The 16,337-nt window shown below is 35.8% G+C and overlaps 1 protein-coding gene across 2 annotated transcripts in view; it reads right to left on the bottom strand.

Annotated features, from left to right (window-relative positions):
- Window positions 1–16,337, bottom strand: part of ADK (adenosine kinase) — a 645,392-nt gene that overhangs the window by 292,539 nt on the left and 336,516 nt on the right. For both annotated transcript variants that reach the window (XM_007478433.2, XM_007478434.3), the window contains exon 6: window positions 8,271–8,379. In XM_007478433.2, the coding sequence (XP_007478495.2) occupies window positions 8,271–8,379 (109 nt within the window). The remainder of the gene's footprint in view (window positions 1–8,270; window positions 8,380–16,337) is intronic.

Below are 16,337 nucleotides of genomic sequence, written 5' to 3'. Positions count from 1 at the left end.
CTGACTTCTGCATCACTTATATCACTCACCTTCCCTTCACTCACATGGTGACTACCCTGGTCAAATATTTGTTACTTATTCCTGAACTGTTACATACAACACCTAGTTAATTTTCTTGTTTTCATTAATCCATATTCTATGCAGCTGATAAAAAAATATTTCTAAGATACAAGTTTGACCCCATTACTCACCTGCTCAAGAAGCTTCAGGGTCTCACTAATGTTTGTAGGTTAAATAAGAACTATACTATTTAGCATTTAAAGTCCTTCTTAATCTGGGGTCATTCTATCAGTCTCAATTTACTCCTCATTATTCCCCTTCATATACTCTATATTCAAGCTAAAAATGGCCTCCTTCTTGTTCTTTATACAACACATGCTATTTGTTGCTCTTCTGACACTGCTACTACCAATTTTAAACCACAGTAATCACAACTTAGAGATGCTAGTACACTATGACTGGAATTATTGCCCTAAGGCCATGCTATCCTGTTTGGTAAGAACTCACAAGATCTAATTGTCCCAAAATTCCAAACAAGTTTCTCCCAGGTCATTTCTTGATAAACTATGTATCTGCTCTCCCCTAAAGCCCTTCTACCTTTAGCTTTAAGAACAACAATCAAAAATGGGCAAGGGACATGAACAGGAAGTTCTCAGCCAAAGAAATCAAAACTATTAATAAGCACATGAAAAAGTGTTCTACATCTCTTATAATCGAGAGATGCAAATCAAAACAACTCTGGGGTATCACCTCACACCCAGCAGATTGGCTAACATGACAGCAATGGAAAGTAATGAATGCTGGAGGGGATGTGGCAAAGTTGGGACATTAATTCATTGCTGGTGGAGCTGTGAACTGATCCAACCATTCTGGAGGGCAATTTGGAACTATGCCCAAAGGGCGATAAAAGAATGTCTACCCTTTCATCCAGCCATAGCACTGCTGGGTTTGTACCCCAAAGAGATAATAAGGAAAAAGACTTGTACAAGAATATTCATAGCTGAGCTCTTTGTGGTGGCCAAAAATTGGAAAATGAGGGGATGCCCTTCAATTGGGGAATGGCTGAACAAATTGTGGTATATGTTGGTGATGGAATACTATTGTGCTAAAAGGAATAATAAACTGGAGGAATTCCATGGAGACTGGAACAACCTCCAGGAAGTGATGCAGAGTGAAAGGAGCAGAACCAGGAGAACATTGTACACAGAGACTGACACACTGTGGTACAATCGAAGGTAAAGGACTCCTCCACTAGGGACAATGCAATGTCCCTGAACAATCTGCAGGGATCTAAAAAACACTATCCACAAGCAGAGGATAAACTTGAGGAAAAGCAACTGCTTGACTACAGGGGGGAAGGGGATATGACTGAGGATAGACTCTGAATGAACACTCTAATGCAAATACCAACAACATGGAAATGGGTTCGAACCAAGAACACATGTGATACCCAGTAGAATCGTACGTTAGCTATGGGAGAGGTGGTGGGAAGGGAGAAAAAGAAAATGATCTTTGTTTCCAATGAATAATGTTTGGAAATGACCAAATAAAATAATGTTTAAAGGGGAAAAAAAAGAACACCAATCAAACCAACATTATCACTCTATCTCAAAAGACATTCATCCTACAGTTTGAATCACCACTCCTCCAATTTCCCAGAATTCACCACTACTGCAATTTACTCCAGATTCCAAATACCACCAAACACCCTTCCTAGCCACCATTCTCCTATATATTTCTTTTGCTTCTGAAAAAGTTTCTTTGATGGTAGATATTGCCTATCCTCTGTATTTTAAAACCCAGAACTCATCCCAGAACTTTTTCAAGTAACAGACACTTAATATATCCTTTAAAAGAAATATTAATTAGTTAATTAGATTGGCATAGAATGTCCATCTGGTCTAACTCCTCATACACACCCATTGGAAGCCTAAGCTTCACTTTTTAATATGGAGTGCTGCTAAACCTTACATAAGACTTTCCCTGACTTGCCTTTCTTGTCAGGATTGTGCCCCTACTCACATTAGTTTTCCTGAATTTGCATGTTTTGTTTTTAATTTTTATATTTTGCCATCCCACTACCCTAACCTTCTAATAGAATGTCCTTGAGGGAAACCCGTGAAAAGTTTTGAGCAAATTATAGATGTTTAATAAATGCATCTTGCGCAGAGCCATGATGGCAGGAAAGGTACAGGGACCCATCTGAACTCAATCAAATTACCCTCCCCCAAAAAGAAGATTTAAAACTTCAGAATGAATTCTGGAGCAGCATGATCCATGAAAAGGCAAAATAAAGTAAAGTAATTTTTCAGCCAAAAACAAGTTAGAAGACTACCACAAGGGGAGGTAGCTGGGTGACTCAGTGGATTGAGAGTCAGGCCCAGAGATGGGAGGTCCTTGATTCAAATCTGAACACAGACACTTCCTAGGTATGTGATACTGGGTAAGTCACTTAGCCCCATTTCTTAGCAGTCTTCTGCTTTGGAATCCATATGGAACCAGTCTCTTTTAGTGGAAGCAAACGATTGGAAAGTTAGGGGATACCCATCAATTTGGGAATGGACGAGTAATTTATAGTATATGATTGTTTGTAATTATCATAAAATTCAAGGTTAAAGATCTTTTAAAATAATTTTAGGAAAAGAAAATCACTAACACCCTGGACCAGGAGAATGGATCTTCTGGAGAAGATGTTTAAGAATGTTTGCAGGAAATCATATGCTACATCAAGAGATTCAGAATGAACTTTTGGATATAATACTAAACTGAAGGGGGGGGGGGGGTCGAACCTACCATTTTATGTTAATTGTAAAATATTATGCCAAAGGGGAGAGCTCCTAAACAGCTTCTTGTCAATATAACCATCAATCATTTTTTCCCTCAATTTTATTCCCCAAATTGTTGTAACATCCTCTATTAAAGTTTTAATATTTAATACCCTCTTGTGAGAGAATCTTAAATATATAGACTCTACATGTGGAATGATTCATTGGGGAAATCTGACATATTAGTCTCCTAGAAACCTGAGTGAGGAGATTTAACATGCTGGTTTCACAAAGAATTTGGGGGGATGGAGGTGTGAAGGAAGAGGTGAGGGCAGGATTGTGTGAAGGAAGTTATTGAGGAGACTTTGATCAAGAGGATAGAATCTAAGCTTTGATGTCCCATGGGATCACAGGGAAACCAGCATAAGGTAGTGATCCATAGGGCTGGGTGAAGGTCCTCTAGGCAGTGTGAGCAAAGGACAAAGCATGATATGTCAGGCTAAGAGAAAGTTAGACAAACCCAAGGCAGAGATAATTTGGCTCTTTACTTCTGCTCCTGAAGAGACTGACTGCCAGTACTGCTGTAGAAGAATAAAAGCCAGCTAAATGGAGACTCTCTAATGAGGTTAATACTTCCCGAAGAGAAATCTATCTATATAACCTCTCTTTATCTTCTCATTTTATTAATAAATGCTAAAAATTCTGGCTGGTTCCCTATTTTACTTGTAAAAATTATACTATTATGCAGTAAGAAATGACAAGCAGGAAAATCTAAGAAAAACCTGAAAAGACTTACATGAACTAAAGCAGAGGGAAATAAACAGAACCAGAAGAATATTGTACACAGCGACAATATTACTATACAATGAACAACTGTAAATTAACAGGTATTCTCAGCAATGATACAAAATTATCACAAAGGACTCATGATAAAATTGCCAACTGCTTCCAAAGAAAAAGAACAGATATAATCTAATCCAGACCAAAGCAAACTTTTCCCACAATCTTTCTTAACTTTTTTGTTTCCTTCCACAAAAAGATTAATATGGAAAAATGGTGTATATGACTGCATATATAAATTCAATGTGCTAGCTTACCATATGAGAATTGGGCAGTTGAAGGGATGGAGGAAGAGATAAAGACAATAGAGCAAAAAATAAAAGAAAGTACATTTAAAAAAATTTTTTAATGCTTTTCAATTCAAACTGAATGGCCAATTTGTAAGCTGTCAGCATAAACCTGAAGAAACATGGGTCACTACAATGATATAATGAACATAATGAGACATCAAAATAGAATGCTTCTGGAAGACTGATATATTATGAGCATAATTTTTTAATATTCAACTAAAACACCTAATTCTAGGAATTATTCATTGTCTGTAACATACTCACAGTTTTAAAATCTGAATAAATAGCACTGACATGAAAACTGAGTTGAAGAACTTGAAGACTACAGAAGAGGAAGAGAATTCTCCACTTGAGCAAGCTGTTATCTCTGAACAACATAATCTCATTCAATCTTTTGTTTTTTAAACCCTTACCTTCCATCATGGAATCAATACTGTGTATTGGTTCCAAAGCAGAAGACTGGTAAGGGCTAGGCAATAGGGGTTAAGTGACTTGCTCAGGGTCATACAGCTAGGAAGTGTCTGCGGTGACATCTGAACCCACAACCTCCCATCTCTAGGCTTAGCTCTCAATACACTGAGCCACCCAGCTGCCCCTCATTACCTCTTGACCTAACACACATCATCCTTTTTTTCTAAATATATGCTCACTTCCTCTTCCTTGACTATCAACTATTCCATCTATATTTCCTCTCAATCTGAGGCCCCAGATAAGAATCCTGATGCCCAATCTACCCATGTAGTCCTTGTGTAGCTGCTTCTAAAACCTCTCTTGCTCAAAGATGAGAAGTTCAATTCACATATGAACTCTAATCCCGTGTAAAAACTCATCCATGGTTTATCTAGGCTTTGAAGGTGAAAATCAAGGTGAAAAAAAAATTCTAAAGTGGGAACAGATGGAGCATAGTCTGAATAGTTAAATGATATGAGATATCTTATGGGAAACTAAGAAAGGTGACCTAGGGAAAGTTTCCAGAGGAAGAAAATTACTGAGGGAGATGGTGAATAAATAAAGAATTTTAGAGGAATAATAGGAAATCTAAAAGTTTGTTCTAAAAAAATCGATAGACCAAATAATCAAAAGGTTTTTTAGGCTCCAAAGAAAAGTCATCCCTTATACCTAATCTTCAAATCCATGGTGAAAAAAAAAATCCTCATTTAGTAGCTCAGCAGTACTATCTATACAATTCTTTTAGAAACATTTCTATTGCACTTGAGAGGGAAAGCAGTGTTACAGAACTCTCTCCACTGTAAAGAATCTGGTACTCAAATACCTAATAGAATTAAACAGAATTTCCCTCCAATTAAAACTTAAGTAAAAATTCCTACATCAGGGAAAAGTGAAATGGTTCAATGGATTGAGAACCAATTTTGGAGATAGGAAGTCCTAGATTCAAATCTGACCTCAGACACTTCCTTGTGTGACTCTGGGTAAGTCACTCCCTAACCCCACTCAAATACTCCCACCCCCACCACTGCTTAGCCTTGTTGCTTTTCTGTCTTGGAAGCAGTATTGATTCTAAGATGGGAAGGTAAAGATTTTTTAAAAAAGACACCATACATTCTAACAACATTCTAAGAAATTTTTAAATTGCTTGTCAATATCTACTTTTAGTTAGTTTCAGTTTTCAATTTAATAGTGCAAAAATCTTTTGTAAATAAGAATTTTAAAAAATCATTGTATTAAATGCTTTAGACATACTCAATTTTGTCTTAATAAAAATTGAAGGCCGGTTGTTTGGAATTTGGAATGAATTTTCCCAAATGAGAAAAATTTAAAGGTTAAAAGTTACATTTCCCAGTGTAAAAAATGGAGACTTGAATCCAGGACCTCAATCCCCAGGAGTCCTTGCTCACTTCCCAGAATGCCTTGTAACCTCTCCTGGGCAGAGAGCAAGATGGGGTATTTAACCTAGCTGTAAAGGCTATTAGCTCTCTCTGTTCTCTTCCTGTCTCTGCTGATAAACAGACCTGACTCATGATGTGAGTGAAATTTGGGTGGGCCTCATGGCCCACCTAGCACGTGCTTCTATTGCTTGCATTTTCTTTAACCCTTGACCTTTAATAAACCTCATAAAAATAATACTCCTTGCAGAGAGAAACTAATTTCTACCTGCCTCAGCATCCCCCCTAAATTTTAACTCTTACACCAGGACAAATTCATAGAAGCTGATTTATCTCTAACTATATTCTGTTGATGAAAAAGTATTAGTCAAAACAATTACAATACTAATATTTAAGCACAATAAAATATCAGTAAAATTATAAAAGTTTCTAATTTACCTTTGAATGCTAATGCCTAAGAAAAGTTTTATTGACACAAAATTGGCTAGAAGGGATCCAAAGAAGGAGGAACAAGAGGATAACATTTTTTATAAAGATTCTAAAAGTTAGATTTCTCAATACTTTCAAGTTCTTTTGAGATTATTGGTACCAACTCTTTAATATGTATGATTTAATTTTGTGTTCATCTTTTTTAATGATATAGGTAATCAAGACTCTTACTCCTTTATTTATCACACTGCGGACTATTTCATTTTGCACACAAACAGAGAGAAAGATAGAAAAAAAAGAATGACTTTTTGAGTTAACAGTTGGAAGAGAGGGAAAGAAGAAAACCTTAAAGATGATATCAAGCCACATCCCTTCCCTTGTCCTTCCTCTTTTCCAGTTTTTCTTGGTGTGCTGTTTTCATCTATTTGATTGTAAACTCTTTGAGGGCAAGGGCTGCCTTTTTCATATTTATATCCCTACCTTGTACTTGGCATACATATAGCTGACAAAATGCAGGTCTTAATAAATGTTTCCTGACTGGCCACAACCTAAGAAGAATGACTTCTTTCTTACTATCTGCTAAGTTTTATAGGGTTAGAAAGTGATTGTAAGATGAGAGTAGAGAGTGAGGCATCAACAGACCATCTCTTTGTGTGAAGCTTCATGAGTCTAGGAGTTGAAATACAAAGAAAAAAACTGTTGCTATTTCAGCACACAGAAAATGTCATGTCTTAACCATTGTAATCAGCCTATCACTGATCACAACAAACATCAAACTCCAAGGTTTGGGTTTTTTTTCTTCTTCTTAAAATCAGAATCCATACATGTAATATAACCTCTAAATGGCATTTTATACCCCAAAGGAATAGAGTAAAAAATTATCAGTTTAGTGCAATAATAGATTCAACACCACGGGTATCATAATTTGAAAATGGAAATCTGAGACTTTATTAGAACAAATTAAAAGTTATAATAATTCTGGAGGGAAAAGAAATTTTAGAAAAACCATAAATTCCTGAAATATTTTTTTCAAATGTGTGGCAGGAGCCATGGGATGCCTCTCCTTTGTATAACCTTCAGTGTTATTATTTGTTTGACAGTTAAAAAGGGGCAGTCTCTGCTACACACAAGAATCAATAACAGCCATGTAAAGCCTAAAGCAGTGCACACTAACAGGCTGTAGGAGACATTAACACTAGCTGAAAGAAATAACTATATTTTCAATGACTGTATTCTTACTGGATAATCAATTTTTTATACTTTTTTTACCAGCTGTTCCCATGCAGTTCAGGTAGCAGAATGGTAGCATCTGTCATACTGGAACCATAGATTATATGGATATTATGGGATTGTACTCTTTCATAGAAGCTTGTATTTAATTACTAATTGTGATCAACCACAGATATCTCACTTTGAAATGGAAACAAAATCTCTTTACCCAGAATTTGAAAAAAGCTGAAGAAGGAGATGATTACTTCTGAATGATATTTTCAGATAAAAAAGAAAAATCTAGTTTTGGAAATTAATTTTAACCAATTATGTTTACATATTATATAGCCCAAAGATTTAATAATTCAATTCATAGCTTGCCTTTCTGCCCAGATCCAAGACTCTTGTCATGATCAATGTTTCTGAAATATTGAATTATAAGGTGTCATGGTAATTACTATGGAATAAATAGCAATTAAGATTTTTCAGGCAAACAAGCTCAAATTGTTTGCAATGAATAATTATGCTAATAATGTTTTTCTACATAATCTGGGCATCCTTCACAACAATTTGCCTTAAAAGTGTGAAATGTAAATTTGCTGAACAAATATTACAAGAGCTCTTAAGAAAAAGGTTGGCTTAATAAGACATCCTGTGTTCAGTTTAAGCAAGTAGCAATCTAGAATGGATCCAAACAGATGGAAACCAAAAAAACAGACAACATAAACATACAATGGTTAAATTTTCCCAAGATATTTGCAAAAGTGAGACTAAGATATTTTGATTCTGGATTTGCAGGTTAGGTTAAGCAAATTATTTAACCTGTACAAAAGCTGACAATCATGACTGGTATTGTCAAGAACTACCACAAATATAAAGTCATTCATACTTACTGCTATATAATAAACTTTGGCCTTCTCTACCAACTTCCAGTTTTTTTCCAAGTCAAGATGTTTTTCCTTTTTATAACAATTGGCAGCAGCAAGATTGGCAACAAGGGACCTAAAATAACCAAGCAAAAACAGGTTTTCTTGCTATTGGAAAAACTGATTGTATACTTTTGTAGACCATTGATTCCCAATATTTTAGGGGTTATTAATTTTGTTTCAAACATGAACAGAAGGTTCATTTTCTCTTGAGGATTTGAGATTGTTAAATTACATAGTATATTTAGAGCATTCATTAGAATGAGAAATCCTTATTCTAGAAACTTAAAACTTCTAACAAAAGCTGAGAAACAAAAAATTTAAAGTATTTTTGGGCAATGTGAAATGTATGACTGTCATTTTAAAAGGTTAAAATTCACCTAAAAAGAAAAGAACATATTGGAATAGTAATGTGCAAAAGCAGATGATGAAAATCTTAATCCTAATTACTACAAAAATGTCTTTGTTTATAAAACATTTACAGATAGACTGTATTTTGTATATTTATCCAAATGCTCTAAAAATCAAACCTAGGATTAATTTCATATTCCAACACATGTCTTCACTACATACTCTGTAGTTACAAAGGGGAATTAATTTGAAAAACATTATATTTTTAGGGCTGGAATCAATTAAAATTAGTTTCCACAGCTGCCAAGCCGCTGGGCTTCTCTGGTGTTACAGCTGGAAAAGCTAAGCACAATTCAGCAGCTCAGACTATTAAAGAGACCTTTTAATTACTGACCAATGATCAAACCAAATAGAAAAAATTATACTTTAAATTATTTTATTGGAAAAAATGATTGTGTTTTATAAAGTCCACTCATTTATACCTTATAACCTTCATTTTCTCATGTAGAACTACATAAAGGAAATGAAACAGAGACAAAAAAGAAAGTGATTTTTGTTTCTTTTTTCAAATAAAAATGCAATTGTCTTTGTACTTATCACTCCAGGCTGCTCTATGTAGTTTTCTGTAAAAAGAAAAATTCAATTTCCTTCAGCAAATTTATTTCAACTCATTCATCCACTGTTGTTATAGACAACTCTCTCTCTCTCTCTCTCTCTCTCTCTCTCTCTCTCTCTCTCTCTCTCTCTCTCTCTCTCTCTCTCTCTCTCAACACACGCACACACACATAATCCTAAAGCCCTAAATTTAATTATTTTCAACCTTGAAAAAATTAGCGTCCACTCCAAAATTTTCAGTTATACATTGTAAATGAGATATTGTATAAAAAACCAAAATGTCTCCAGTGCTAAAGTATAAAGACTTTAATTTACAGTATTTGAGTATTTCTATTAAGAAAATGTAGTTATTTTTTTAACATTATTTTATTTGGTCATTTTCATACATTGTTCATTGGAAACAGATCATTTTCTTTTCCTCCCCCCAACACCCCACCCCTTCCCTAGCTGACCCGCGATTCATCTGGGTATCACATGTGTCCTTGCTCTGAACCGATTTCCTTGTTGTTGGTATTTGCATTAGGGCGCTCATTTAGCGTCTCTCCTCGAACATGTCCCCTAAACCTCTGTAGTCAAGCAGTTGCTTTTCCTCAGTGTTTTTACTCCCTCAGTTTGTCCTCTGCTTGGGGATAGTTTAGTTTTTTTTGTTTTTGTTTTTGTTTTCTTGTAGATCTCTGCAGGTTGTTCAGGGACATTGTAAAGCCATTACTGGAGAAGTCCATTACATTCTCTTGTACCACAATGTGTCAGTCTCTGTGTACAATGTTCTCCTGGTTCTGCTCCTCTCACTCTGCATCACTTCCTGGAGGTGGTTCCAGTCTCCATGGAATTCCTCCACTTTTTTATTCCTTTTAGCACAACAGTATTCCATCACTAACATATACCACAATTTGTTCAGCCATTCTCCAATTGAAGGGCATCCCCTCATTTTCCAATTTTTGGCTACCACAAAGAGCGCAGCTATGAATATTCTTGTACAAGTCTTTTTCCTTATTATCTCTTTGGGGTACAAACCCAGCAGTGCTATGGCTGGATCAAAGGGCAGACAGTCTTTATCACCCTTTGGGCATAGTTCCAAATTGCTCTCCAGAATGGTTGGATCAATTCACAACTCCACCAGCAATGCATTAATGTCCTTACGTTGCCACATCCCTTCAAGCACTCATTACTTTCCTTTGCAGTCATGTTGAACAATCTGCTAGGTGTGAGGTGATACCTCAAAGTTGTTTTGTTTTGCAACTCTCTGATTATAAGAGATCTAGAACAATTTTTCATGTGCTTATTAATAGTCTTGATTTCTTTAACTGAAAATTGCCTATTCATATCCCTTGCCCATTTTTCAATTGGAGAATGGCTTGATTTTTTTGTACAACTGGTTTAGCTCTTTATAGATTTGAGTAATTAGACCTTTGTCAGAGGTTTTTGTTATGAAGATTGTTTCCCAATTTGTTGCTTTGTTTCTAATTTTAGTTACATTGGTTTTGTTTTTACAAAAACGTTTTAATTTGATGTAGTCAAAATAATTTTTTCCATTTTGTGACTCTTTCTAAGTCTTGCTTGGTTTTAAAATCTTTCCCTTCCCAAAGTTCTGACATGTATACTATTCTGTGTTCAACTAATTTACTTATAGTTTCCTTCTTTATATTCAAGTCATTCGTCCATTCTGAGTTTATCTTGGTGTAGGGTGTGAGGTGTTGATACAAACCTAATTTTTCCCAGCAGTTTTTATCAAATATTGGATTTTTGTCCCAAAAGCTGGGGTCTTTGGGTTTGTCAAAGACTGTCTCACTGAGGTCATTTACCCCAAGTCTATTCCACTGATCCTCCATCCTCTCTCTTAGCCATTACTAAATTGTTTTGATGACCACAGCTTTGTAATATAGTTTGAGATCTGGGACTGCAAGGCCACCTTCCTTTGTATTTTTTTTTCATTATTTCCCTGGATATCCTTGATCCTTTATTCTTCTAAATGAACTTTGTTATGGTTTTCTCTAATTCAGTAAAATAGTTTTTTGGTAGTTCAATGGGTATGGCACTAAATAGATAGATAAGTTTGGGTAGGATGGTCACTTTTATTATGTTAGCTCGTCCCACCCATGAGCAATCAATATTTTTCCAATTGTTTAGATCTAGTTTTAATTGTGTGGAGAGTGTTTTGTAGTTGTGTTCATATAGATCCTGTGTTTGTCTCGGCAGATAGATTCCTAAGTATTTTATTTTGTCTAGGGTGACTTTAAATGGAATTTCTCTTTCTAATTCATGCTGCTGAACTGGGTTGGAGATATATAGAAATGCTGATGACTTATGTGGGTTTATTTTATATCCTGCAACTTTGCTAAAGTTGTTGATTATTTCGATTAGCTTTTTGGTGGATTCCCTGGGATTCGTTAAGTAAATCATCATATCATCCGCCAAGAGTGACAGCTTGGTCTCTTCATTGCCAATTTTAATACCTTCAATTTCTTTTTCTTCTCTAATTGCTACTGCTAGTGTTTCTAGTACAATATTAAATAATAAAGGTGATAATGGGCATCCTTGTATGACTCCTGATCTTACTGGGAAGGCTTTGAGTTTTTCCCCATTGCAGATGATGTTTCCTGATGGTTTTAGGTATATACTGTTTATTATTTTTAGGAAAGGCCCTTCTATTCCTATACTTTCTAGTGTTTTCAATAGGTATGGGTGTTGTATTTTGTCAAAGGCTTTTTCTGCATCTATTGAAATAATCATGTGATTTTTGTCGGTTTGCTTGTTTATATGGTCAATTATGTGGATGGTTTTCCTAATATTGAACCATCCTTGCATACCTGGAATGAATCCTACCTGATCATAGTGGATAACCCTTGTGATGACTTGCTGGAGTCTTTTTGCTAGTACCCTATTTAAGAATTTTACATCTATATTCATTAGGGAGATTGGCCTATAGTTTTCTTTCTCTGTTTTTAACCTGCCTGGCTTTGGGATCAGTACCATGTTTGTGTCATAAAAAGAATTTGGTAGAACTCCTTCTTGGCTAATTCTGTCAAATAGTTTGTATAGTATTGGGATTAGTTGTTCTTTGAATGTTTGATAGAATTCATTTGTGAATCCATCTGGACCTGGGGATTTTTTCTTAGGGAGTTCTTTGATGGCTTGTTCAATTTCTTTTTCTGATATGGGGTTGTTTAGGCAATTTATTTCTTCTTCTTTTAGTCTAGGCAATTTATATTTTTGAAAGTATTCATCCATATCACTTAGATTGCCATATTTTTTGCCATATAATTGGGCATAGTAGTTTTTAATGATTGCCTTGATTTCCTCTTCATTAGAGGTGAGGTCTCCCTTTTCATCTTGGATACTGTCAATTTGGTTTTTTTCTTTCCTTTTTTTAATTATACTGACTAGTACTTTGTTAATTTTAATTGTTTTTTCAAAATACCAGCTTCTAGTCTTATTGATTAAATCAATAGTTCTTTGACTTTCAATTTTATTAATTTCTCTTTTGATTTTTAGGGATCTCTAATTTAGTCTTCATCTGAGGATTTTTAATTTGTTCACTTTCTAGTTTTTTAATTTGCATGCCCAATTCATTGACCTCTAACCTTCTTAATTTGTATATATATGAACTCAAGGATATAAATTTCCCCGAGTATTGCTTTGGCTGCATCCCATAGGTTTTGAAAGGATGTCTCACCATTGTCATTTTCTTCAATGAAGTTATTAATTGTTTCTATGATTTGTTCTTTAACTAGCTGGTTTTGGAGTATCATATTGTTTAATTTCCAATTATTTTTTGATTTATCTATCCATGTACCCTTACTAATTATTATTTTTATTGAACTGTGGTCTGAGAAGGTTGCATTTATTATTTCTGCCCTTTTGCACATGTTTGCAATGATTTTGTGCCCTAATACATGGTTAGTTTTTGTGAATGTACCATGTACTGCTGAAAAGAAGGTGTATTCCTTTTTGTCCCTATTTATTTTTCTCCATATGTCTACTAACTATAATTTTTCTAAGATTTCATTTGCTTCTCTCACCTCTTTCTTATTTATTTTTTGATTTGATTTATCTAGTTCGGATAGGGGAAGGTTCAGATCTCCCACTAGTATAGTTTTTCTATCTATTTCATCCTTGAGCTCCTCTAGTTTCTCCTTTAAAAATTTGGATGCTCTGCCATTTGGTGCATACATATTGAGTACAGATATTTCCTCGTTGTCTATACTGCCTTTTATCAGGATGTAATTACCTTCTCTATCTCTTTTAACTAGATTTATTTTTACTTTGGCTTTGTCTGATATCATGATTGCTACTCCTGCCTTCTTTTTATCATTTCAGGCCCAATAGGTTTAGCTCCATCCTCTTACTTTCACCCTATGCGTATCTACCTTCTTCATGTGTGTTTCTTGCAGACAGCATATGGTAGGGTTTTGGATTCTAATCCACTCTGCTATTCGCTTGCGTTTTATGGGTGAGTTCATTCCATTCACATTCAGAGTTGTGATTACTAGCTGTGTATTTCCCAGCATTTTGATTTCTACTCCTGGTCCTGCCTTTTCTTCTTTCACTATTTCCTTCTATACCAATGTTTGTTTATAGTCAGACCCCCTCCCCCATTCCCTCCCTTATTTTACTTCCCTTTCTACCCCCCTCCGTTCTTATTCCCTCCCTAATTTTCCCCTGTAGTCTTTTTAAAATTTCCCCCCCACCCTCTCACTCCCTTGTACTGCTTCCTTCTCCACCAGTCCGTTTTTTACCCTTCTACTCCCCTATAGGGTGCAAATCTATTCTCTTTCCCAATGGATTGGGTTGTTCTTCCCTCTTTGGGTCAGTTTCAAAGTACGTAAGAGTTGAGTATTTCCTGTCTCCAACCACTTTACCCTTCCAGTGTATCGATGTTGTCCCCCCTCCCGCCATAAGATTCTTTGTGAGATATAAATTTACCCCCATTTGTTTCTTTTCCCATTTCTTTTAGTCATAACCTCTTGTCTTTTTTAGCTCTAGTCATGTATATATATATATGTATATATATATATATACATACACATGTATATGTATTTACGTATGCATATAACTATATACCTATTTATGTCTTGTTCTTTCATCCTATACAGTTTGTCACTGTTCCCTCTCAGTGTAATTCTTCTAGCTGCTCAGGTTATAGCAACAGTTTTTAAGAGTTACCAATGACCTCTTTTCTTATAGGGATACATATCATTTTAACTTATTGAGTCTCTTATAAATTTTTTTTGTTGTTTTGTTTGTTTTTTCTCCCTCTTTTTTAATTACATTTTGATGATTCTCTTGAGTTCTGTGGTTGGACATCAAATTTTCTGTTCAGGTTTGGTCTTTTATTTATGAATGCTTGGAACTCTTCTGTTGTGTTGAATGACCATACTTTCCCCTGTAAGAATATAGTCAGTTTTGATGGGTATTTTATTTCTGGTTGAAGACCTAGTTCCCTTGCTTTCTGGAATATCTTATTCCATGCCTTTTGGTCCTTCAGTGTGGATGCAGAGAGATCCTGTGTTAACCTCACTGTGTTTCCATGGTATCTGAATGGCTTCTTCTTGGCAGCTTATAATATCTGTTCTTTCATCTGATTGTTTTTGAATTTGGTTATAACATTTCTTGATGTTGTCTCCACTTTCCCCTTTTGTTCTAGGATCTCGGGACAGTTTTCCTGGATAATTTCTTCTAGTATTATGTCCAGGCTTTTTCTTTTGTCGTGGTCTTCTGGTAGTCCAATTATTCTTAAATTGTCTCTTCTTGAACAATTTTCTAAATCGTCTGTTTTGTGAATGAGATGCTTCACATTTTCCTCAATTTTTTCATTCTTTTTGTTTTGTTTTATAGTGTCCTGCTGCCTCGTGTGGTCACTTGATTCTAGTTGTTGTATTCTGGTTCTTAAAGATTGGATTTCATCTCTGGCTTGTTGGTTGTCTTTTTCCTTCTGGTCTGATTTTCTTTGAAGATCGTCTTTCATCCTCTTTACCTCATCTTTCATCTCCTTTGCCTCATTTTCCAGCTGGTTGATTTTGGCTTTCAAGACACTGTTTTCTTGTTTTAGTTCAAGTGCCTCTGTTTCCAGATGACTTATCTTAATTTTTAACTTCTTTACCCAATTGTCTTCAGCCTCTCTTAGTTGTGTTTTGAATTCTTCCACAGTCTGTATCCAATTCGCTGGGATTTCTGGTTTGTCGTTCTGCTGATCTCTCCCTCTCTGTTCCATTTGCTGAGTAGTAGCTGTCTATTGTAGTTTCTTTCTTCTTTTTTTGTTGTTTGCTCAAATTCACCCCTTCTTTCCTCCCCGTATTTGTCTGTGCTCTTGTTCCTCTCATTTTCTTTGTTTTTTGGGGACTTCTATCAGTCTACCCTCTTGGAGGTTTAACAGAAGATCTCTTAGTGTAGTCTCTGGGGGAGGGTTTTTGGGGGTTTGAGCTTCCCTGTCCTCTGGAGGCTTTTGATTGGCTTAAAGTCCAGCAGTCAATGAGGATGGGTGGGGAGCCTGGGCTTCCCTGGGTTCTGGAGACTTTTGACGGAATTAGATTCAGCTGGTTCTTTCAGAAGACTCTGCTCTCTAAGGGGGGAGGGGTTGTGGCCTCCCTGGGCTCTGAGGGCTACTGATGGGATTAGGTTTTAGCTTGTTTGTACTGAATGAGCCCTAAAGCAAAAAACCTCCTCCTCCACAATCTGAGTTGAATGCGTGGAGACTGGCCCAGGTTACTTTCAAGGTAAGCTTTTAGGAGCAGCCCCTTTGCCAGCCCTAAGATTTCTCTCCTTTCAGTAGCTCTGAGGGCTCCTGATGGGATTGGGTTAAGCTGGTCCCCTAAAGCTGGGACCTCCCTTGAGACTCAGTTGGAATTCATCGATGCCAGTCAAGTTATTTCTTTTTTTTAAACCCTTATATATATACTGTATATTATATATATGTATATGTATATGTATATATATGTATATGTATATGTATATGTATATATATGTGTATATATATATACTGTGTATTGGCTCCAAGGCAGAAGAGTGGTAAGGGCTAGGCACCCAGCCAGGGGTCTGGAGGCTTCCCCCTTCTCTCTATGTTTCCCTGCC

Source organism: Monodelphis domestica, chromosome 1 (genome assembly GCF_027887165.1).
Source record: "Monodelphis domestica isolate mMonDom1 chromosome 1, mMonDom1.pri, whole genome shotgun sequence".
Taxonomy (NCBI): Eukaryota; Metazoa; Chordata; class Mammalia; order Didelphimorphia; family Didelphidae; genus Monodelphis; species Monodelphis domestica.
The sequence above is the reverse complement of the archived record's forward strand: the minus strand, read 5'-3'. Positions and strand labels throughout refer to the sequence as shown.